Source organism: Rhineura floridana, chromosome 2 (assembly GCF_030035675.1).
Source record: "Rhineura floridana isolate rRhiFlo1 chromosome 2, rRhiFlo1.hap2, whole genome shotgun sequence".
Lineage (NCBI taxonomy): Eukaryota > Metazoa > Chordata > Lepidosauria > Squamata > Rhineuridae > Rhineura > Rhineura floridana.
Window position 1 is genome coordinate 119,307,860 of NC_084481.1, and position 26,071 is coordinate 119,333,930.

The window sequence follows — 26,071 nt, forward strand, 5'->3', positions numbered from 1 at the left end:
CTGGGTGTTCATTTGGACACACAACTGTTACTTTAAAAATGCCTTGCATTGCAAATTGCCCTTGACTTCAATGGGCGCGGACTGCATCCAAAAACTGCAGGGTTTCTTTCACGAAAAGAAGTTAAATAAAAAGTCGATCTCACCGTACAATAATGAGTTACACACGTCTCTCTATAGGAACATTTAAAAGATTCAGAAATATTTTTAAAAAATCAACAAAAGTCACTGTGCGATTTTGGGGGAGGGTGGGGAGATGGAGAAAGATGACGTGCGTGTGGGAGGAATAATCCCCCCCTCCTCCGGGTCCAAGAGTAAGCACTATTACTCTTTCCAGGCGCTTCTCCAGTCGCAGGAAAGCCCCGCCCAGCTCATGAATATTCACATTTATTTGCATACCAACCCCTCCTCCCGACGGCCATTTGTACCCAAAGTGGCGCTGCTAGTTCTTTTACTCTGCTAGCAGCCGCCGCGCAGAAAAGGAGGAGCCTGCAGCTGGCAGCTGCCTTCGAGCCGCCGACTCCACTTCGCTAGAGTTCCCTCGCCGCGCATAAGCGGCCCGGCCTGTGGAGGCAGCAGCTGCAGCCCCAGCAGCTGGTTGCGGCGGTCAGCAACCCCATAGCCAGTGCAGAGATACTTGCGGAGCCGGCGGCGGTGCGCCTTTCTCGCCCTGCCTGGCCTGGGCTCCTCCTCGATGGCCGCGGGCTGCAGGGACGGCCCGGGGCAGGAAAAGTACCGTCTGGTCGTGGTGGGCGGCGGCGGTGTGGGCAAGTCTGCGCTCACCATCCAGTTCATCCAGGTGAGGGGCCCGGAAGGGGGAGGCTCCCCTTGCTTTTTTCTGCGAGCTCTCCGAGGGTGGGGCGGCGGCGGGCACCCCCTCCTCTTCCTCTGCCGGGCTTCTTCGAGGCTGGCTTCGCTGCCTGGGGCTGGAGTGTCCCCTGGGCAACCCTCCGGGCTTCTCCGCCTGAGCTTGCTCTCGGGAGAGATTGCTGGGAGTGGCGGGGTTTCTCTTGCCTTCTGGCCGGGGGAGGCCTGGCCGTGGTGTCTCTCCCTGTGGCGGTCGCTCGTGGGAGAAGATCCTGGAGCTTAGCCTCGTAAAGCTCCTCGGCCGGCGGGGAGGGAGGGGTTGCCCGCTGCCTTGGCTGGGAGGCTTCTGGGGCCTGGAGGCGCGCACAGTCCGGGAGGAGGGTGGGGGGGGCTTGTGATCTGGGGCGCGGGCGCTGGGTCCTGCTTGGTGGACCAACTTCGGAGCTCCAGCGATGGCTCGAGGGGGGTTAGCCTTAAAGCTGCCGTCTGCCTCAGCACTGTTTGTGCGACCTTGGACTCGAGTGCGTCCGTCCCCTGAGCGCTGCCGCCTTTGTGGCGAGGCTGTGTACGTTTTACATGGGGAGTAAGCCCCCTTAAATTCAACGGGTTTTACTTAGGAGGAAGGACTCCCGCAGTCGGCGGCGTGCTGATGCTTTTCTTAGCTTCGGGCCAGAAGGATCTCTTGGAATGAAATCTGGGCTCTCGCGCTGCCTTTCTAGGAATCTTGTTTGCAACAGGTCTGTTCCCTTAATCGCTCTCTGGAAACCGGCAGTGATTATATTCTAAGAAATTTAGCGCATACTTGTTCAAACATGTTTAACCCTCCTTACATTATACCTGATAAAACAAAAGCCTTCCACGCCAATGCAGTATGTGTTTTTCTAAAATAACCCTCCCTTCTTCATTCTGCTTCTGACCCAGAAAGCGGGCAGATGACTTGCACAATACCTCCACCCCAGGTAACCTCTCTTACAGGAAGTATTTACTAAACTCTAACTCTGGGTACTTGCCTGTCAGAGTATGGGTATCTGGGTGAGAAGATTCACCACGGGGAAAATCCTGTGATAAAGTGGATGTTGCTATTCAAAAAGAGAGGCTGAAACAGTATTATAAAAAGTCCCTGATGTAATGTTTATTTAGGTTTTATGTCTGCTCGGGTTTGAGTGGATGAGAAGGCTGCGTATTCTTGCTCAACATACTCAATATCTGCAAGCCACAGGCACCCTGAACTTCAGTACCCTTTACACATTTACAAGTGAGAGGAAAGGGATCTATTTGTTTGAACAAGGCAGCCCCCAGGAACAATTTGAGTTATTTTTCTTCTTGTGTGTGCATATGTTGGGGCCAAACTAAGAAGAGGATTTGGCAGATGAGGACATGTTGTAGTGGGGGGAGGGATGGGAAGGAGGATGGTGGTCTGGTTGTGCACAGAAAAGTTGAATCCTGCAACTAAGATGATCAGCAGTGATGTAACTGGCATATAGGAACTGTCATTGGCATCAGAATGGATTTTTTTGTGATAAACATTTTTATTACCATTTCTTATATTGGTGGGGGTTATTTGTACTTGGGAAAAGTGATTTATATATGCTTTGAAGAGTTGGCAGACATATTAGATCGTGTATTGTGTTTGGCTCATTTTGGACCAGATGGGTGTGGAAAAGGCAGTTTGTTTCTTTGCAGCTCTGCAACATTTCAGCGCTTACAGAACAAAAAGATTTTTGGTTTCTATCCTCTTCCAGTAGCCCCCTCTCCATGGCCAGTTACCAGAATTTCAGATTCTGAAAAGGTTTTTGGCTTTTACTGAGACAGTGACCAACTTTTGTGAATGTGTTTATCCTACTGTTTTTCTTGTGTCAGTAACTGGAATTAAGCAGGTTAGTGCAGTGTATGAATTGAGATGGAAGCCCCTCTGGTTTATCTCTTTAGTAGGTCTTTTTTTTCCTAAAGTGTGCTTTGGTTCCCTTGCCCCTGTTTTCTCCCACGTCTGCTTGATTGATGAGTGTGTATAAAGATTTCATGAAACTTAACCCCAGTTCTCCTAAACTGTTTAATTTATTACATGAATGAAGACTGATCAAACTGGTTAGTCTGAATGGAAAAGCAAATCAGGGTGAGTAGGTTATATAAAGAATGAGATTGCAGTCTAGAATACCTATTGGGCACTTCCTTGATATTCTCTGCATATGTGTTTTAGTGTCTCTTACTCAATTGCCATATGAACAACCACCCTATTAAAAGGTAAATTGAAGCCAAGAGCTTGCACTATCCTATTTTGAAGGTGGGAGAAATGGTAGATTATGGATTATTTCATAGAATTTGTATAATGCATCCCCAAATTTGTATTTAGTCTCAATTTGAACTAAATACCTTTTAAGGCTGTAAACCTATGTAGATTTTCCTGGGAGTCAGTCCCATTGAATACAGTGGTATTTACATTTCAGTTCTGTGCATGCTTATTCAAACGTATCTGACAGTTGTTGTGATCTGGCTCTCTTCTGATGCAATTTTGAATGCCAGACTAATAAAGCTGAAAATGGAAGCCAAAGTGCAGTCATAAAAGTATTCATTTACAGTTGAGTCCTGCTTTGAGTTAAAGGGCTGTTTATGGCTATCTGCACATAATGTTGGATTTGTTTATCACTTTGAATGTCTGCTGTCTTCTACTACTGAGTGGTAGCAAAGATCTGAATAGCTTGCCTTTTCTGAAATGCTGGGGTTAGAATAATTGTAATCCTATTTTGTGAGTCTTATTGGTGGATCTTTGCCAGTGGATGGAGATGATTAGTTTATCCCGGCATGGATGAAGCTACAGTTCACAGATTACCATTCAGACTTTGTATAGCTTCCGTAGTTAGTACTGTCTGCATGCTGACTATGGCTGTATACCCACTGTGTAGTTTTCCATTCCAGAGGGGTGGGCATGTGAGTCTGTTGTAGCCAAAACAACTTGGGTTTTGGCTACAATATAAAGACTAATGGGAATGTAAGTTTTTGCAGGCTACCATCCACTTAGGTGCACCAATTGGTCTCATAAATTGTTTTTTACCCATTAAGGGCAAAATAGCACTTAGAATCATGGTGGGTGGTAATGTCATTTCCTTTGTCCTCTGCCTAAAATAGGTAGTTACATGGTGATGAGTATGTATTGGTAGAAGAAACTAGCCACAGTTGTAGCTTCAAATGTAGCCTTAATACAGGGCTAGTGCTAATGCCCTGACTTCAATGGTATTGATATAAAGCCAGCAGAAGAATAAAAAAAATGTTCAGAAATATCCTTCCAAGTTCAATTCCTGTGAGAGAAGGACATGGATGTGCATAAATGAAAAGGAGAGAAATGACTTTTCTTTTCCAAGTTGGTAATTGATGTACAAACTGCATTTTCTGTGCTTTTACTCTTTAATTTAGTAATCTAGTGTTTAATGTTCTTATTTATCTTTGAAAAGCCTGAGGCTGATCTCTACTTATGGATCAGAAAAATAAATTCAGAGAAAAGGTGAGCTTTTATCTAAGAGGATAGGAAGTACTTTGTTACATCTGGCTCCCTTCAAATACTCTTGAGAAGGTGGGAGTATAATATGTTGTACATCTTATTTAAGATTCTTCATGAAAGAACCTGTTTTATAACTTAACATATACAGCTGGATCTAGATTTCCTATGAGTGTACTTATGCTTACAGAAGTGGGGAAGTACTTTTTGGGGGGGTTTTGTCAATTCCCCCTTCTGCATCCCAGAAATCTGTTCTAGAAGGTTGGAGATCCTCAAACAGGATGGGTAGTGGCACAGGTATAGGGAATGGGCAAATCACCTGCCTTAAATGAGTGGCAGTCCTCCACAAACACGATCCAAGCTATAGAAATAAGATGATTGCATACAAATCTGCCTTGCAAATAGTAAGAAAATGCCTGTACTTGTTTTGGTCAAGAAGGAGTGTCAGTCCTGTGGGCTGCCTCTCCTGATCCTTTGGCCTGACTGAGAGAAGCAGCCATGTTGGCTTGAGGCATTGCCTTTTCCAGGCAATATGTGTAGATGGAATAGCCTCACTGTACCCAGGAAAATAGCCTTGCATTTGTGACCTGGAGGAAATATAAAGTGCTACTTACTGCTCACTCGTTATGGGCAAACTGTTTGCACTTTCCCACAGTTTTTCCTTGCTATTTCAAGGACTCCAACAAAATGTACATTAAAGTCAGCAAGTTCTCTAAAGAGGTATTTATAGCATGTTACAGAAGAGCCCAACTTATTTAATAATGTTTATTTTGTATGTACAAGAGCAGCAGAAGGTATCAGACTACCTGGAACTAGAAGCTAAAAATGCAGGGAAGTGTTATAGCAAAAAGGGGCAACTTAAATTCTGAAGTGATTTTGGCTACAATCCAATATACACTTACCTGGGAGTAAGTCCCATTAGGTTCAATGGTACTTACTCCCAGGTAAGTGTGCACTGTATTGTAGCCTTAATTGCAATTGATCTGAGTCATTGAAGGGAACACAGGCTTGGTTATCATAATCTCAGTGTGTAAATCTAATGCTAGATTGTACCATTGCAGACAGAAAACGGAAGCTGACATGAGGGAATGCTTCACCACAAAAAGAGTTGTACACGTAGAAAACTACTATGTTGGAGGATTGGGAAAAATCTAAGCAAGAACCCTTTCTTCTGAGATCTATTTTTCCTTGCTGCCCCCCTCCATTGGACAGGGATGGGGAACCTGTGACCCCCCAAATGTAGCTGGACTTCAACTTGCATTAATCCAGCTAGCACAGTCAGTGGTGGGGGACAATAAAGTTGTAGTCCAGTCATTGGGGAGGCATAGGATTTATGAGTATTCAGTAATGTAAACCCTGGTATGCAAGTATTCAGTAAACGCCTACCTTATTTATTTATTTATTTATTAAGCTTATATACCGCCCGACTAGCAACAGCTCTCTGGGCGGTGAACATTAAAAATACAATAAAAATAACACAATACAGTATATCACAATACGAAACTGTACAAAAAACTGTACAGTCTAAAATCAAAATATAATAATTTAGAATTAACAGGAATTAAAATGCCTCAGAGAAGAGAAAGGTTTTAACCTGGCACCGAAAAGATGATAGTGTCGGCGCCAGGCGCACCTCCTCGGGGAGACCATTCCATAGTTCGGGGGCCACCACTGAGAAGGCCCTAGATCTTGTCACCACTCTCCGGGCTTCCCTATGAGTCGGAACCCGGAGGAGGGCCTTCGTAGTAGACCGTAGTGTACGGGCCAGTTCATATCGGGAGAGGCGTTCCGACAGATATCGTGGTCCTGCACCGTATAAGGCTTTATAGGTAAGTACCAACACTTTGAATCTGGCCCGGAAGCATATTGGAAGCCAGTGCAAACGGGCTAGCACAGGTGTTATATACTCAGACCGCTTAGTTCTTGTTAGCAGTCTGGCCGCCGCATTTTGCACTAGCTGTAGCTTCCGAATCGTCTTCAAAGGTAGCCCTACGTAAAGCGCATTGCAGTAGTCCAGACGCAAGGTTACCAGAGCATGTACCACTGATGTGAGGTCCTCCTTACTCAGATAGGGATGTAGCTGGGCTACCAACCGAAGTTGGTAGAACGCATTCCGGGCCACCGAGGCTACATGAGCCTCAAGTGTGAGGGAAGAGTCTAAGGTGACTCCCAGACTACGCACCTGTTCCTTTAGGGGGAGTGTAACCCCATCCAGGACAGGGTATATATCCACCATCCGATCAGAGAAACCATCCACCAACAGCATCTCAGTCTTGTCAGGATTGAGTCTCAGTTTGTTAGTTCTCATCCAGTCCATTGTCGCAGCCAGACTTGAACTTACAAGATCTCAACAGGGTGGTTTATAATAGATGCTATTGGAGGTCACCAATTCATAGGGTCGCCATAAGTCATAATCAACTTGTTACAACAACGTGCAAAGTAGAACATTTGGCCACTGTATCTGTTCCTCTTGTACCACAACATGAAATCACACATTCTACTTGCATTATGTGCTACTCAAGTCACATCTGAAATCTGCATCTGAAATAGCATATTCCAGAAACAAATTGACTTTCTTATCTGCTATCTGTGAGAACATGGCCACAAAATGTCTTGTCTTCCTAAACAGAGTTTGTTTGGCTCAGGTTTGTAACACCTTGAAAGCATATGCACCCATTCAATTTTCACAGGAAATTTTTTTGTCTTGGAAAATGTGAATGTTTTTCTTTTTTTAGGAAAATAACTACTTGAAACATACTCTTATGTTTGTTGCAGTAATCTTTAGGTGTTGCTGTGTCATTAAAATCTCTGATCTAATTACTTACATTTATCAAGGTAAATGTGGCGTCAGATGTGATCAGAGCAGCTGAATTTAATGATTGACTTTTTTCTTAAGCAGATGAGCTGAAACCTCTCATTAGATTTCAGTGTGAAGAACAATCAGAATTGCTTACCAGATAGAAATGTGGAAAAAGTGAGCTATTCTGTGTCTTATTTTTGAATGGTGAACTAAAATGTGTGTGTTGAATTTCAGTATATGCTGTTAACTATGTGTAGATTTCCCAAAAGTTTTGTTCAGGCAAGCATCTCAGTATCCTAGTTGTTTGTCCTTGAAACACTTTGCTTTTTTTAGACTTCAGTCTAATTACAATGCCTAGTTTTTCTTCTGATGTGACTTGAGTAGCACATAATGCAAGTAGAATGTGTGATTTCATGTTGTGGTACAAGAGGAACAGATACAGTGGCCAAATGTTCTACTTTGCACGTTGTTGTAACAAGTTGATTATGACTTATGGCGACCCTATGAATTGGTGACCTCCAATAGCATCTATTATAAACCACCCTGTTGAGATCTTGTAAGTTCAAGTCTGTGGCTTCCTTTATGGAATCGGTCCATCTCTTGTTTGGTCTTCCTCTTCTTCTGCTCCCTTCTGTTTTTCCCAGCATTATTGTCTTCTAATGAATCATGTCTTCTCATTATGTGTCCAAAGTATGATAACCTCAGCTTCATCATTTTAGCTTCCAATGATAGTTCTCATTTAATATGCTCTATAACCCAAGTATTTGTCTTTTTCGCAGTCCAGGGTATGTGCAAACCTCTCCTCCAACACCACATTTGAAATGAGTTGATTTTTCTCTTATCCACTTTTTTCACTGTCCAACTTTCACATCTGTACGTAGAGATTGGGAATATCATGGTCTGGATGATCCTGACTTTAGTGTTCAGTGATACATCTTTGCATTTGAGGACCTTTTCTAGTTCTCTCATAGCGGCCCTCGCCAGTCCTAGCCTTCTTCTGATTTCTTGACTATTGTCTCCACAGTTAATGACTGTGCCAAGGTATTGATAATGCTTGACAAGTTCAGTGTCCTCATTGTCAACGTTAAAGTTACATAAATCTTCTGTTAGTCTTTAGTCTTCTTGACGTTCAGCTGCTTTGCACTAGGGCAGTGGATATTAAGACTACTGCTTTCATTGCAAGTGAAATACTGAGTAATGTTAAACATCTGGTATAATATTAATCTTCAGATGTATTCACACAATCCTTGCCAAATGGTATTTCCCATCAATGTCAATTAGACACCCAGATGCAGAAATATCATGGCTTTCTTAGAGCCCTGCATCTTAAAATTGTCTTGCAGTGTATACAGGACTGTGTTCAGAAAGCTTGCTGCTGCCATAGTGCAGCTGTGCTTGCTTGGGTGGCAAACCCTGTCCACATTGCACAGTAATATGATTGTACCTGTCAAAGGCAGTTGCTGATGACAACAGTGCTTAACTCCAGACTAAAGCTCCACAGGCTGAGTAAAGGAATTGTTGCATTGCATTATGGTATCTGTTTTATAGAGCTTCTTTTATAAACACTTTCATCCTCTGCAGCAATAAAAAATTACTTAAATATTGGAAGGATAGTCGGTCTCCGTGGTTGGGCATAGACAGTAGTTTCATAGTTATGGCAGAAAAATCTAGATCGAACCTTTTGTGTTAATGATAATTCTTAATCATGCCAAACATGTCACAATGCATTCATTGTCCAAGTAACAAGTCTCTTCATAATTGATACTGTAACACTATAAACATTTGCTTCTAGTAATAAGCCAGGGTCTCGCCAGGGCTAGATAAAGTTATCACTACTGTACTATACAAACTAGCCCCAGTTCCTTTCTGTAGCAAGAAGAGCTGGGAGGGAGGAAAGAGCCACTGTCCTCTTTCAGGCAGGCAAGACAAGAATAAACAAACTGTGTGAAATATTCAAGGAGTACATAAAGCTTGGCACTTACAGAGCAGTATCCAGATCTATAGGGTGACCCTCTAATACAGCAAAGGCTGTCTTGCCTGTGTGTGTATGCGTCTGTGTATGCGTGTGTGTATATATTCTTTTGGTACATGAAACTTCATTGATTGCAAATTTTAGTTGATAGTGTACCCCTACATACAATTCTCCTATGAGTGCATTAGTGCTCCATGTCATTATGCAGCCTGTTCTGGCCATACTGGATTGAAGTTCCCATTCATTTTTGGTAGAACTGGTGTGTAAGTATGTTTTTTATAGGTTGAAGAGGCAAGCAGTGAAAGAACCGAGATGGAATAAGATGTAAAATTCATATAGTCATAGCTGTAACCAACAATAGTTTCCAGTGTGCCATTGTGGTTGTGGAGCGGTAAAGAATAGTACTAGCAGAATCACTTGGTTTAGCTTTATCTGTTAGTATAGCACTCAATTCATAGCATGCTTTTTCAGCCACCTATTATAGCAGATCTCAACACTCCAGGACAGCCTTTCCCCAACCTGGTACCCTCTGGATATTTTGCACTGCAACTCCCATTATCCCTGCCCATTACCCATGCTGGTTGGGACTGATGGGAGTTGTAGTTCCAAGCATTTCGAGGTTACCAGGGTTGGGAAGGCTGCCCCAGGGTTAGGCCATTGGTTGTGTTCACTTCCATAGGTGCAGCAATCAGTTGCACTTGAGGCTGTTGGTACTTCCAGTAGACTTGTATAACATTTCTCGTAAGACCTGTAGCTACTTCTGCAGTCAGTGGAATAGATCCTTTGAATCCTGTAATTGCCAAACTCAGTGCACTACTAGCATGCCATAAGAAATAAGGCTGTAATTCAATACACACATACTTGGGAGGTAAGCCCTCACTGAGTGCAGTAGAACTTATGTGTGAGTAAATGTGGTTAGAATTGCACTGTAACTGTTCTTTCTGTGAGTTCAAAATACCGCACCCACAAAGGAAATTGCCTTCTGTGTAACTGCAAGATCTTCAGTTCTTGACTGGAATAACGCAAGACTCTTGCCTTAAGCAATGACAAGTGAGGAGATCCAGGGAATAGGTTTCTCTGCAGGCAGATAAGTCCAAGACAGGCATCTGCATTGGAGGGGGGCAATTTCCTTCCCAGATGAATCATAATCCTCAGACTCCTAGTTTCCTTCCTTTTTAAAAAGAGAAGTCTTTTGCTCTTGTAGAACCTGAGATATAAGACAAAATATGCTGGCAATATTCTGCTCATTTTGTTGTTCTCTGGTGAAGTGATTGCTGTCCATAGAAAGCAATTCAGATATTCAGCATTTTCATGTAGCTGTGATTAGGCAGTAGTAGCATGTCTACCCCTCCCCACTTCCCAACAACAACAACAAAAGTAGCAGCAAAGGCAAGGGTTCATGTTTTTCCTAACTTGGCCCTTAGTTCATTAAAAAAAAATTCTCTGGACATTTCAAATAATTTGCTTTGTCAGTGATCAGGTAAAGTCCATTATTATTCCCTTATTGCAAATGACAGGGCTGTAGCTGAGAGAGTGTTGGTTTTGCTTGCCCTGCAAAGTACTGAGTGGAGCAGAGTAGTTCATAACGACCCTAAAGTGTGATCCAGGTTACCCTGGCTTGTGTATGTGTTTAGAGAGATGCAGTGGGAAGAGCTGTAACATTGATTGTAGCAGCAGTGCAATTTAGGGCTGGCAGGCGGGGTGTGTGTGAAGGGAGCCAGGGAAATCTTAAGGGTTGTAACACTGGGTGGAAAGATAGTGTCCCTATTGAATAAAAGTGGAGGGAAAGACCCCGGCAATAACAAGTTTCTCTGAGGACAGGTCTATTCAGGCCTCACTGCATCTCAGTCACCAGATAAACCACAAATTCTAGATGTATTCTCGGATGCAACATGTGAATGTCCATTTGCTTTTTTCTGAAGTATTTACTTTGGAAAGAGTAAATATCCCACTAAGTTACACTCTGACCTGACTAAGTTAAACTCTGACTTGACATGAGCAGACTTGCATTTCTGTCTTCCATAGATTGCAGTGGGTCTACTCTTAGTGGGTGATAGCCAATGTCAGTCATCCTCAATCTCAAGAGTGGACTGCATCTGCAATTTGATTCAAGGGGTGGGGTAAAGTGTTCCTCCATTACTAGAACTAAAATGCTGAATTAAGCACTACTGCGATAAGGCTAGGTATTGCAGTTTGAGGGGCTGAGCTCAAAGCTGCTTGAGATCCAATTAGTTGCTGAAGTTCTTGAAGATCCAAATCCTAGCAAATTGCTTGGAAAAGCAATCTGAATAGCCTGTTTGCTGTAGCCTGGGATAAGGTAGGAATAAGTTGCTTTGTGTTGTGGTTGTGCTATAGAATGTGTGCAGCTGCTACAGAGCTTTTCCCCAGCTGTCACACATTGGTTTGTCACAATATACCCTGCATTTTCTTCCCACTTTACCCTCTTAACATTCTGTGTTTCTGTATCCAAAGGAATAGAATTTAGTGGCTCTTTAACTTAAAAACAAACAAACATCCAGAAACTGCTAACAGTTGCTTGCTCTCTAGTTCTTTTAGGCTTAAGTTGAACAGTCTACAGTAACAATTATATGAAATGTACCAGAAATACATTGTCTGCATATACACAATGTTACAAATGTGTTGTTGAATGTTTGCTTTTTTTATATAGATGGCATGCAGAACAGCAGTTAAAGAACAAGATCGTTGTCTTGCACTTTACTGAAAATCTCTAGTTAATTTTAGCATATATAAGCATCCCTAACTGCAGCGAATCTGCCTTTGTCAGGAACAAGCAAATTCTAAAGAGCCTCTTTAAAAAACAAATATGCATTTGTGCCTGTCTAAGCACATTACTTTGACTGCAATTCTCAGTATTGGACACAGTAGTATATTTCAGATTAGGCTACCAAAATAAGGTGCAATTAATTTCTGTTTCTGAAGCAGGTGATTATGTGTATGCATTATGTTGTATCATCTTATTTATTTTATTTATTATTTGATTTATATCCCGCCCTTCCTCTCACCAGGAGCCCAGGGCAGCAAACAAAAGCACTAAAAACACTTTAAAACATCATAAAAACAAGCATTAAAATACATTAAAACAAAACAACTTTAAAAACATTTTTTTAAAGCTTTGAAGACTTTTTTAAAAAAAGGTTAAAGCATTGGTTTTTTTTAAAAAAAAAAGGTTTAAAAGCATATTAAAAAGCAATTCCAACACAGAAGCAGACTGGGATAAGGTCTCAACTTAAAAGGCTTGTTGAAAGAGGAAGGTCTTCAGTAGGTGCCGAGACGATAACAGATATGGCGCCTGTCTAATATTTAAGGGTAGGGAATTCTACAGGGTAGGTGCCGCCACATTTATATACCCAGTCGATCACTGTGCTCTTCATGTGAGGGCCTTCTGCAGATACTATCTTATCAGGAGGTATGTTCCACACACAATAGGAAGCGGACTTTTAGTGTTGTGGCATCATATTAGGCAGGCACCATCTCCGATATCTTTTTGGCACCTACTGAAAACTCAATAAGCTGAGACCTTATTCCAGTCTGCCTCTGTATTGGAATTACTTTTTAATATGTTTTTAAAGCTTTTTTAAAAAGTTTTGTTTTAAAATGTTAAAGTCTTTTGTTTTTAAGATGATTTACAGTGCTTTTAATGTTTTTATTTGCCACTCTGGGTTCTTTCTAGGTGGAAGGGTGGGATATAAAGTAGATAGATAAATAGATAAATATTGAGGAGGGTAATACTAATTTTTCATTAACTTGCTAAATCTGTAGCATTTAAAAAAGTTAATACTATACCATTCTGAGTAATTGTTAAGATGGTGAACACTTTAAAAATGAAGGACAAGTTGATCCTTTATCAGATATTGATCGCTAGGGTTGGTGAGTGCCAAAGATTGACTCCTTTTGCTCTCTGTTATGTATAAATGAATTGGCTGCTTTTTACTCAGTGGAGAAAAATAAAATGTTGTTTTTGGGAACAGTGAGTGGTATTCAGTGCTAGTCCTACTCGTAGTAGACCCTGATAATTAAGTTAATTGACATGACTAACTTAAGTTCATTAACTTTAGTGGGTTTAATCTGCGTTGAATACAATAATACAGTTGACACTGGGTGGATGACTCAGCCCTAACCAACAGATCTTCTAGCAGGTACAGTGTTTCTAGGGGGGAAGTGTTCTTATGTTTATGAAGTACACAGACCTTCCCCTTACACACTGCTTTGGTTATAATGATGGGCATCTTGCTATATAAATAATCAATAGGAAGAGAGCCAATAAACATACTACAACTAGACAAGGAGATAGCACTGCCTATGAAGCTCCCTGGGTGATGTGCCAGTCACTATCTCTCAGCCTAAAATACCTCACAGGGTTGTTGTGAAGATAAAATGCCAGCTTGAGCTCCTTGGAGGAAAAGTGGGATATAAATGTGGTGGTGATGATGATAACTTTAAAATACACAATGCAAAGAATTGGCTCCTGAGAGTTTCAGGGTTCTCTTCCCCCAACCCATTCAGAAACAACAATTAATGTATTCTTGTTCGGCTCCTGGGAGTGATTACTTCAACTCAGTATAGGTGACTTCAACAAATGATAATTGTGTGGTAGTAGGGTTAATACTTAAGAGTCACGTTCCAGTTAGTCACTCAGTGCTGTGTAAGCAACAATACCATCAGTATACATAGCACTGTAGAGTTTGATAAACAAAAAAGCCATTCCTGACATCCAAGAAGCTTGGATAAGAAGATAATGAGGATTCCCATGAAGGGCAAGGATGACGACACAAAGGTAGCAAGCAACGTAGTTGATATCAGTAGCATCTCTTTTTCTTCCTGTGAATCATGCCTATGTGATAAAGGTTGCATCTGGTTTGTTGCTTTAATGTTAAATGTAAATGTACTGCCTTCAAGTCATTCATTCATTTATTATTGTACAGTCACAGACCCGGTATACAATACAAAATTAAAATAAACAATGTCAATCAAGATACAGAAATAAAGATAAAAATAAAAATGGGGGCGCCAACCTGAACTTATGGGACTTGGTTTTTACGTATAAGTTGGGCTGCGTGGAGGAATTTGGCCACCCCAATAGTTAAAAGCTTGTCTGTGCCTGAAAGGAGAAGTTTCAGCTTCTCGGCTGTTGAACTTCCCGGCAGTTTCTCAACCATAGGGTTTAAGAACCTGGTACGTTCATTAGAATAAAAGGGCAAATAAAAAAAACATGAAACACAGATTCGATGTCCTTCTGACGGCAGGGGCAGAATTGGTTATCGTAGGGTACCCCGCGATAGCAGCCGTCAAGAAGGGCGGATGCTAGGCAATTAAATCTGGCCCTAGTAAAAACCAGTCTATAGCATGGGAAATCTAAAAACTCCAAATAGTGAGCTGGGAAGGGGGAATTAAACTTTAGGCCTAAATGAAGTGGAGAACATATTTTGACGGCATTTGCTACATCTCGTTGGAGGTCAATGTCCTTTATGCGATTAACAATGATCCTTTTGGCTGAACAGTAGTCAAATAAGGCTAAGAAGTCCGAAGAAAGACCGAGAGAGGATAATTTATGCTGAATGGCTTTAGCCCATGAACTGACGAAACAGTCTTTCTGAATGGCATTGAGATAGCCAAAGGAGGGGGTTGCTTGAGCCACCTTGAACCAAAAACATAAAGTTCGAGTCCAAGAAAGGCAGTCTAAGGATGGAAGACCAGCTTCCAGCCATAGTACTGCACTTGTAACACAACGGGAGACTCCAAAAATTAGGCGAAGAAAGCTGGAGAGAACAGCTTCGATTTTGGGGCTAAAGTCCTTTATCCAAATTGGGGCACCATAGAGAAGCTGTGCAGCAATTTTGGCAAGAAAGACTCTGGTGGCAGCAGGAATGTATTGCCCGCCTTTGGGGAAAAAAAATGGAAGAGAGCCTTAGACATGGTCTTAGCGGAAGCCACAGCTGTACGGATATGGAATGACCATGATAGAGAGGAGTGGAATATGATCCCCAAATACTTATATCGTTTACCTTGGGAGATCCGCTGGCCACTAATTACCCAATCGGACGTAGGAGAGCGAGAAGAGAAGGCTAGTATTTTGGTCTTAGTGAAATTAATGCATAGCATGTTATCTGCACAATAGGCTATGTATGCACGGAATAATCTCTTCAGGCCTATTCTCGATAGAGACAGTAGGACCATATCATCAGCGTGTACAGCAAAAGAGGGCAGGCATGATCAGCTATTTTGGGAGGATGGAAGACCAGGGGAGTGACAGATTTGACTCCAATCATTAAGATAAAGATTAAATAGGGTGGGAGCTAATATACACCCTTGTCTCACTCCCCTGGCAACAGAAATAGGATTGCTTAAAGAGCCATCTATGCCACATCTGACCCTAAAGGTAGAGGGTTGGTAGAGTTGGTAGATGAGGAAAAGAAGCCATTTGTTAATGCTAGAGTGAAAAAGCTTTGTCCAGAGTCTGTCTCCGGGGATGGAATCGAAAGCAGATTTCAGATCGATAAAGGCCACGTACAGGCCATTTCCAAGAGAGCCAGAGTATTTTTCCGCCAGGTGGTTTAGCAGGAAGCAATGGTCAAGTGTGGATCTATATTTTCTAAAGCCTGCCTGCTCCGGGCCCAAAATATTTTCCTCCTCAATCCAAGTGGATAGTCTATCATTAAGATGACCTGTGTATAATTTCCCAACTGTAGAGAGCAAGCTAATAGGTCTAAAATTTTGGGGATCATCTCGAGCCCCCTTTTTGTAAATAGGGATCACTATGGCGTCAAGCCAAGAGGCAGGAATACGTCCAGAGTTATCAATCATGGTAAAAAGGTTAGCTAATAGAGGGACCCACCAGTCCTGATGGGATTTTAGCAAGTCAGGAGGGATAGCATCTGGGCCGGGGGCTTTGCTGGCCTTCAAACGTTTGATGAGGAATATAATCTCGCTTTGAGAGACCGGCGGCCATGTTGGAAGATCCACAGAATCGATTGTATCTGACCAAATTGAAGAAAGAGAAGGAGATTCCTTAAAGAGGGCCGAAAAATGATGTTCCCAAACATGGGAAGGGATATTACAGGCAATGGGGTTTGCGGACGACAGGGCATCAGTGACAAGAGCCCAGAACATTTTGGAATCATTCAGTTTGGATGCGTTAATTAGCGCCTTCCAACCTTCTTGTATGGCCTGCCTTTTTTTGGAGGCTAAGAGAAGTTTATAGGAGCATTTTGCAGAATAATATTCCGGCGGTAGTTGGTTAAGATTATTGGTCCTATAATTACGGTAAATCCTTCTCAGATTTCTCTTCGCTTCCACGCAGGTATTATCAAACCAGCGGGCATGATGGTGAAGCGTACGGGTCTTATGGTGGGGAGGATTAGGTTTGAGGAAAGACTCCAAAGCAAGAGTCAGAGTGGAATAGCCCTCAAAGCAGGTTTGGACATCTAGGATGCGTCCTTTAAGGGCTTGACCCAATGGGGAAGCTAAAAAGGAGGCTATCTTATCCAAGATGTCCGATGACCATTTAATTCTCTTGTATCGGGGGGAGAGAGAGTTATATGGGTAGATGTTCGTTGGCATCAAGTGACCACTCTCAAACACTGAAAGTGTAAAGGTTAGAGGGAGATGGTCACTATCCAATCTGTTTCCCACTGTAAAGTTAGAAATCCACCTAAGTAATTGGGGAGAAGTCAGAACATAATCTACCACACTGCTGCCCCGACCCGAAAGATAGGTGTATTCCGCTCGGTTATCAATCAGATGGCAGCCATTCAGAATCGTCAGATTATAGCAGCCCGCCAAAAGGGCCAGGCAGATCCCTCCAAAATTCACCTTCTGATCTTTAGATGATCTTTTGTAAGTGAAAATTAAATTGTTAAGGTCTGTAGCATCCCAAAGATTGGAAGAAAAGAGAGCGGAGTTATTAGGGCCAGTCCTAGCATTAAAATCCCCCATAATAATCAGGGGGACTCGGGGGTAAAGGGATTCTAAGTCTAGAATATAGCTCTCCAAAGCTTCCCATGCTTGTTTAATATCCGCCCTAACCGAAAAAGGAGGGATATAAACATTAATAGGAGAAACACAGCACTAAGTTCCAGTAAAACAGCCAAAGCCAATGAGCCTCATGGTGGAAGTTTTGTTGATTTAACAGACAGAGAGGTTGAAAGAAGAATGGCCAGTCCAGCCTTAGGTCTGCCTTTACTCAAGGGGGGTACAGCTGGTAAATCAATGGTTAAAAAACCATTGAGATAAATTGAGTTCGTAAACCAGGTTTCCTGTAAAAGGATTACGTCAAAATTGGAGAGATAGGAGACCAGATCTGGGGATTTCTGCTTTACAGCCCACCCAGCAATGTTCCATGATAAAAAGGTAATTTGATCCCTAAGGTCAACATGACTGGCCCCAGATGGGGGAGGATGGGTAAAAGGAAAATTCGTGGGTGATTCGGGGAAGAGGCATGGGGAAAGTCAGATGGGAACATTGATGAGGGAGTGGGCTGAAGGTGAAAGTGCAGCAGATGAACAGCTGGGAAAAGAAGGGTTAATCAGATTATCTTGGATATCAGAGCGAAGTAGAGCCTTCCCAGTCGAGATAGCCTCTACAGACCTTACGGTGTTTACCCTGTTAAAAGGGGTGAGGGAGCATTTCCCAGTCTGTTCAATGCTCTCTCCAAGGACAAGGCTGCCACTGTCCAGTGGAGACTTTGAGACTGAATCAGCCTCTTCTGTACTACAGACCATCTGTGCACTCCCCTGTTTGAAAATAATAATAAATAATAATAAATTTAATTTTTGTGTCGCCTATCTGGCCGAAACCACTCTAGGCGACGTACAACATTAAATTCAACAATACATAATAATACAATACATAATAAAATACAATGCAGTCAACAATAACCATTTTAAAAAGCGGCAGTACAGGGCCATCAATAGACAATTTTAAAACAATATAAAGAAATTAGCCCACCCCGGGGACCCCAAAGGCCTGTCCAAAGAGCCATGTTTTTAAGGCTCGGCGAAATGTATCTAGGGAAGGGGCATGGCGAAGATCGAACGGGAGGGAGTTCCAGAGAGTGGGGGCCGCCACTGAGAATGCCCTCTCTCTAGTCCCCACCAACCTAGCTGTTTTCATTGGTGGGACGGAGAGAAGGCCCTGTGTGGCTGATCTGGTCGGGCGGCTTAGTTGGTGGTACTGGAGGTGCTCCTTCAGGTAAACTGGGCCGAGACCGTATAGGGATTTAAAGGTTAAGACCAACACCTTGAATTGGGCCTGGAAAACAACTGGAAGCCAATGTAGATGAAATAACACCGGCGTGATGTGATCACGGCGGCGGCTGTTCGTAAGCAGGCGTGCCACCGCATTCTGCACCAGTTGTAGTTTCCGGACCGTTTTCAAGGGTAACCCCACGTAGAGCGCATTGCAGTAGTCTAATCGAGAGGTGACCAGGGCATGTACCACCAGTGGGAGCTGATGAATAGGAAGGTAGGGTTGCAACCTCCATATGAGGTGTAGTTGATACCAAGCTGCCCGGCTCACTGCCGAAATCTGAGCCTCCATGGACAGCTTGGAATCAAGAACAACCCCGAGGCTGCGGACCTGATCCTTCAGGGGCAATTTTACCCCATTAAGATTCAGGTCAGCAACACCCAACCTTCCCCTGTCACCCACAAGTAGCACCTCGGTCTTATCAGGATTGAGCTTCAGCCTGTTTCTTCCCATCCACCCACTCACGGATTCCAGGCACTTGGACAAGGTCTCTACAGCCAACTCTGGTGAAGATTTAAAGGAGAGATAGAGCTGCGTGTCATCAGCATATTGGTGACACCGCAGCCCCAAACCCCTGATGATAGCTCCCAGCGGTTTTACATAGATGTTAAATAGCATGGGAGAGAGGATAGAACCCTGTGGTACTCCACAAGTGAGGGGCCAAGGGTCTGAAACCTCATCTCCCAATGCTACCTGTTGATGCCTGTCAGAGAGAAAGGAATGGAACCACTGTAAAACAGTGCCTCCTATTCCTAATCCCCCCAGGCGATCTAACAGGATACCGTGGTCGATGGTATCAAAAGCCGCTGAGAGATCCAGGAGGACAAGAAAGGTGAATTCTCCCCTGTCTAATGCCCTCCTCATATCATCTACCAGAGCGACCAAGGCTGTTTCAGTACCATGTCCAGTCCTGAAACCCGGTTGGTATGGATCTAAATAATCCGTTTCATCCAAGTGTGCTGACAACTGGTTAGCCACCACTCGCTCAATGATCTTGCCCAAAAATGGCAAATTCGAAATGGGGCGAAAGTTGTTCAAAACTTGGGGATCCAAGGAGGACTTTTTTAGAATGGGTTTTATAATTGCCTCCTTGAGGGCCGGTGGCATTACACCCTCCTTCAAGGATGCATTTACCACCGCCCTGATCCCTTCGCCCAATTTCTCCTTGCAGTTCATAAGGAAACATGATGGGCAAGGATCAGTCAGACAGGTGGTAGGCTTCACCGTTGAAAGTACCTTGTCCACATCCTCAGAAGGAAGAGGCTGGAACCGATCCCACTGAACCGGATTGCAACTGGTTAACTCTGGATCCTCTACTGCATCCACAGCGTACGGAATCGAGTTCTTCAGGTGTTCGACTTTATCGGCAAAGTGCCTTGCCAATTTGTCACAGGAAGCCTTTGAATGCTTCAAGGGTTCCTGAGTGACTGGACCGACCAGGCTTCGGACCACTTGGAACAGCTTCCTGGGACAGCACTCTGCGGATGCAATAGAGGCAGCAAAGAAATCTTTCTTTGTTGCCTTTATTGCCACCTGGTAGGCAGCTATTGCTGCTCTAACCTGTGTTCGAGCATCTTCAGAGCGGGATTTCCGCCACCGGCGTTCTAGTCGTCTCACCTCCTGTCTCAGACTTCGCAACCGAGGTGTATACCACGGTGCTGTCTGAGTTCTGTTCAGGGGGAGAGGACGTTTCGGAGCCACCCGGTCTAATGCCCTGGTGATTCCCTCGTTCCACTCCGTCACCAGGGTTTTGACCGGACGACCTTCAGCAGGTTCCAAATCCCCCAGCGCAGTCAGGAATCCATCCGGATCCATCAGGCGCCTGGGGCGGACCATTCTAATAGGTCCTTTACCCCTGCGGAGGGTGTGTGGCATCGAGAAGTCAAAGTTCACCAGATAGTGATCTGACCATGACACGGGGGTAAAAGAAATGGCCCCCAACTTCAGAACACTCCCCGCCACTCCCAGGACAAATACAAGGTCGAGAGCATGACCGGCTACATGGGTGGGCTCAGTGTTACTAAGGTGCAGTTCCCAGGAAGCCATGGTTTCCAGGAAATCCCGAGGGGCTCCAATGAGAGTGGTCTCAGTGTGTACGTTAAAATCCCCCAGTACTAACAGTTCTGGGGTCAACATTCGCACATCCGAGACCACCTCCAGCACCTCGGTCAGGGAGTCTGCCGTGCAGCGGGGCGGGCGGTACACAAGCAGGATCCCCAGACTGCCCTTCGGGCCCAACCTCCAGTACATGCAATCAACAAACTTGGTCCTTGGGAGCGGAGGCCTGGTGAACATCAAGGACTCCCGATAGATGACTGCCACTCCCCCTCCCCGCCTTCCCACCCTTGGTTGCTGCGCATAGCAGAAACCTGGCGGACACATGGCCTCAAGAGTGGGAGCTGAGGCCTCGTCCAGCCAGGTCTCCGTAATACATACCAGGTCTGCGCACTCATCCAGTATCATATCATGGATGACAGATGTTTTTTGTGTCACAGACCTGGCATTACATAGCAGCAATCGAAGGTCGGTAGGAATCCTGCGTCCCCCAGTTAACTTCTGGTTTTGGGCGGACCCAGAACAGGGGATGGGTATTACGCATCTATCCCCTGTTCTTCTGGATTGACGTGGTTTGCCCTTAGCATCAGTCCAGCGCCTGCCGCCCAATCTTGATATAACTTGGCCTCCATCCTTCTCTGTTCCATCCCCCCTTGGTTTACACATGCCCCTATCCCTGCAGCCTAATGGACAGGCCTACCTAAGACAATAATAAAAGCAAGACCCACCCCATATACCCCGGAGACTACCAGCCACTCCTTTAGGACTGCAGTAAAAATGAAATAGTTTAAATCACAAACTATCCACTTATATGTGCAAACAATTTATAAATGCAAACATACACACTCATTCACAACACACACTCATATGCACACTCACTCCTCCAATTCAAACCAACACGTCAGACATAGTCCTGTACTCTGTGCAACGTCGGCAATAGCAGCTCTCCTTGATATTCCTCCTTTGACGATGTTCCTCTTCCAGTAGGCAGATGGTCTCCCCAAGCTCCCCCCAGCCAGCCAGCCTATAGATCCCTCCAAGGAGGGACAGATGGAAAAAGGAAAACTAGCCCCAGCTGGCTGGAACCAGGGACCTGGTCCTGCAGGGTGTGGCACCTGCCAACAACAGCAGTCCGACAGGGAAGGGCAGTGATGATAACAGCTCTCCCTCCCTGCACCGTGGCGATATTCCTCTTCTTAAAAGTAAAAAGAGTAGTTGGCCATATTTGTTCTATCGCAGCTCATCTCCTGCTTATCCCTGCTTCCTTTCAGAAAACACATTGCCTGAAGAATAGGCTGATAACTAGGTGTAAAAACTGTAGTCCAAATGCAGATTCAGAACTAATTACTGCAAGGAGCCCCAGCTGCCATTACATCCACGCCAAACAGAAGCTTGTCTTTCAGGTCTTTCAGGTCGCCATTTTCATCTGCTTTTAGTTTGTTTTATCTCCAAAGTCTCCTTTCTCCCCTTAATAGCTGTAAAATAGGCTAAAATTTATAGAAGCAGAGGCTTCAAGGACCCCATTAAATCACGAGTGCCAGACAAGAATCTTCCAAGAATCTTCTTAGAAGTAAGTAGAAGTTACAATTTACGTAGATTAGTGCCAAGCCGGACCGACAGAGATAAGAAGTGGAGAAGGCAGTAGTTATTCTTAAAACATCTTTCATGCTTTCCTTATCAAGCAGAGAGAAGCTCCTACATCCAGATCACTCAGGTCCTGTAATTAGTTATAGTCCTGGGTCCTATAATTAGTTATAGTTTCAACACTGCAGAGAGCACTGGAAACACGTCTGTTGTTCAAAGCGCCATCTTCGTTTCCTTAAGCTGATCAAGACTAAGCAGGACATCAATTTGGTCCTGGGGGGATAGCGTGTCGAAGGAGTTGATAATCATTTTCTCTTCCTCATTATACTGGTCCACAAAGTTACTAAGAGGAGGACTGACATCACAGTTTCTGGCCGTCCGGCTCTCTGCAAGATTAGTTGAAGTAGAGGCATCAGTAATAAGTGAAAGTTCAGCTGGAGTCCGATCCTCTGGATCCGCCCGGTTCTTCTTCCTTTCCATCCGTAGAACAGTATTAGATCTGCGATTGATGGAGGAGGCTGAATTGAGAAGTGGCGAGGGGGCAGAAACATTGATGAAATAACGTTGAACCCATATGCCAGAATTCTTCAACTTCTCCTTCGCGTTATAAAACTGGGAGGCAATGTTCACGGAATGGAAGGAGACAATCAGTCGCCAACGGGATGTATTGGATGACAGATTCACCATTTGCTTAGTATAGCTCATGCGATGCGTTGCAGAGAGAGTCCGACTAAAGCAGGAGTCCAGAAACGGAATGCTCGGGAAAGAGGGCCATCTACCTGAGGTCCTCAGATAGCATGTGATCGCGAGCTTTTGAGGTTCTAATTTTAGATTAGTGGATTCGGAGATACTTGCTGCTGTAGATGAAGGAGCAGAGGTTTCCCAGCGTGTCGGGAGGAGAGAAAGGTTTATCCCCGGGGCAGCATTGCTTTGTTCAGGAGATAGATGAAAGTTCCTGTCATATTGAAAGAGGCCCGACTTAAACCCCTCAAACTTGGGGGGCAGCTTTATGGGAGAATGATACGTGTCTGGGTCTTTCTCCGCGGGGATAGACGATGTTCTCAGGACCTGGGGACCAGACTTGCCGACGTCCTCTTGAAGATCTTTACACAATGCGGCTTTCTTACTCCTGACAACAGCATGAGGCTGGGTGGCTGGAGGAAGGGGTTGGTGGAGAGTCCAATAATCTAAATAGCGGTTTAAAGTTCATTTTCCTATCTCCAGCTGATTTTGCATTTTTGATGTTCTTTGACTTTTTGGCCCCTAGTAATGGGCGTTCATGAGGAGAAGGTCTCTTCTCTCCTCGAAACCGTCTTTGGACGGCAAGAGTTATTAGGTGAGCTAGGAGACGAGCCTGTGTTACTAGATTTATTTTCAAGGATTGAACCCATAGCCTGGACCAAGGTGGTTAGTAGTTTGTTCGTTTCGGCAAGGTATGCTTTTATCAGGCACAGTTCTTCCATCACAGGTTCTCCACTGCCCAGCGAAGGGAGCTTAAGGTTCGAGGGGTCCGAATAGGGGAACTGCTCATGCTTGGAGTGGTTGGACAATGGGGGATCTGAGGGCTCCTGCGACTCATACAGTGAGTCTAAAGTGAGCAGTTCGTTGGGAATACTGCCATCAAGGAGGCTGAGAGAGCAGTTATAGCCAGCATCAAACAGTTCCTCAGCCAAGCTTTTGGACTGAGAAATTTCCCTTGCTATTTGCATGGGTAGTTGAAAATCCAAGGACCATTCACATGAGTATTCATTGTAGTTTGGAGCCTTCTGAGCATCTGGAGGTAAAAGGGCAGTGTCAGAGCTTCCAGAGCTTCCAGGCTTAGGGGGGAAATATTGAGTGATTTTAGGTTGTTGACCATTTGGCAGCCGCTCTACCCCCAGGGATATACCCAATTCTCTGCATTTCTGCCTTGTGTATCTCATTGGTGCTGTGCACCTCCGGCCTCTGAGTCATGAGAACGTCACGCTGAGAGTCAGAGGTCACTTTCAAGGCTGCCTGATAAACGTGTTTCCAGACCCCAGGCAGATACAGAGTTCAGGGGAGGAGAAATATCACAAAGGAGTGTAGCCCAAACAAGTAGAAGTTCGAGGCAAATACAAAACAGGCAGAGCAGCAGAACACCAGCTTCTTATCTCCTTAGCAGAGATAGCAGAGTTGAAATGGCCAAAAGACTATGTTATGTTTTGCATAAAACCAGAGGTCAGTGGCCATGCAATTAGTGGAGAGATAAGAAAGAAAGGAGAAGAGCTGAATCACGTCTTACCATGGCGGCCACCAAACCGGAAGACCCTTCAAGTCAATTCTGACTTATGGCGACCCTATGAATAGAGTTTTCATGAGGCTGAGAGGCAGTGATTGGCCCAAGGTCACCTAGTGTGCTTCATGGCTATGTGGGGATTCGAACCCTGGTCTCTCAGGTCATAGTCCAACACCTTAACCGCTGCACCACACTGGCTCTCACTAGCTGGCAAAAATACAGGTGTGTCAAAACTGGAACTCCTAGCTTATTGGTTTGGACAATGAGTAAAAATCTTTTTTTTTTATCAGACTCTGTCAGTTAAGACCACAAATCAGCTTGGAGTCTGGCAAACAAGCAACTTTCCCTAGAGGCCAGACTATAGCAAATGAGTAATTTTGAAGATGCTGTTGATTAACAATTCATTTATGACTTAGATCAAGTCAATTGTCAAGAAAACCAAACTTATTTCAGGGGTTCTTAAATGTGGGAAATGACCCTACATCTTAAAGTTTTAACACTACATGAAACAGTTGGATGAAGTCTGGGGTATAGCCTGAGGTAAGAAATACCTTTGTCATATAACTTTAGATTTATTTACTTAAAAAAAACACTTTTATGTGCCCTTTCCAAGTTTCAAAAATAAATACGTACAAGCAGAATATAAGATAAAAAATAAAATTATTCTGAAAAGACTTGCAGTAAAACCAAAGATAAAACAGAAAACATGTCTTGCTACTCCATCTAAAAGTCAGCATCGAGGGGGAGAACCAGGTGCTTCGTGGGTTGGTGGACAGATCTCTTCACAGCCTGAAGGCATCCATTGTGTGATAGGGGCCTGATTAAATGAGCAAAGCTGATTGTAAGAAGAGGTGGTCTCATATGTATCTGTATATATCTATATCTGTCTATCTATATATGAAAATGCGTGGCTGCATTTTGTATTAGTTGAAGTTTATGAGTAGATTTCAATGGCATTGAGCATTGTAGTTCCTGGAGATTACAAAGTGCATGGGTCGGTATCATGAAGTGATTCCCCTCTATCTAGGAAGAAAGGGCTGCAGATGGAGGTGATGGCAACCATTCTTAGTTACTACTGCCCCTTGCTTCTCTAAAAGGATTGGATCAAACAAAATTCCATGCCTCTTCCAATAGGATCATTCCACAAGCATTATTTCTGACTTCTCTGGGTTGAAACAGACTGTTTGCTTTCATTCACTGGCTAATCACTTCCAGACACTGGTTCAGAGCAGAGTTGGGTGCCTACCAGCATACTACTGATGCCTCACTCCAAAACCACAGATGGTCTCTCCCAGTAGCTTCATATATAGACATTGAATAAGATTGTTGCTAACACTAAACCTTGTGAAACATCTCTGTCCTATCCTTATGGGGCAAGGCAACATTCCTAATCATTACCGTCTGTCCACTTGGACAAGAAGGCCGAATGAAACCAATGGAGAATCAGTCCCTTTCCCAACTACAACACAGTGCTGGATTATGTAAAGGAATAGCATGATACACAATATCAACACTTGTGGATGAAGTTTAACAGAGCTGTGCTACTTTGTCAGTCTTGAGATAGCAGCTGCCAGCTATTGCAACCAATGCCTTGATGTAGGAATTGGGGCTTTAGTGTGGTGGTGTCTACCTTTTGGAGCTTCCTCCCATTACATAACTGATAAGCACCATCTTTTTCTGTGCCTATTGAAGACCTTCCATTTTCAACAAGCCTTTTAAAGTAAGGATTCTTATTCCAGTCTGTCGGTATTGGATTTTAAATTTATCTTATATATGTTTTTATTGGTGATTTTAGCTTTAATACTTCTGGGATGTTTTCATGGAAGCAAATCATGTCTCCTAACA

The 26,071-nt window shown here is 43.9% G+C and overlaps 1 protein-coding gene across 1 annotated transcript in view; it reads left to right on the plus strand.

Annotated features, from left to right (window-relative positions):
* Positions 1–424: 424 nt before the first annotated feature.
* The window catches only part of RRAS2 (RAS related 2), a 62,063-nt gene continuing 36,416 nt past the window's right edge, over positions 425–26,071 (plus strand). Inside the window, exon 1 of the mRNA XM_061610309.1 lies at positions 425–796. Coding sequence (XP_061466293.1) covers positions 692–796 — 105 coding nt within the window. The 5' untranslated portion in view covers positions 425–691. The remainder of the gene's footprint in view (positions 797–26,071) is intronic.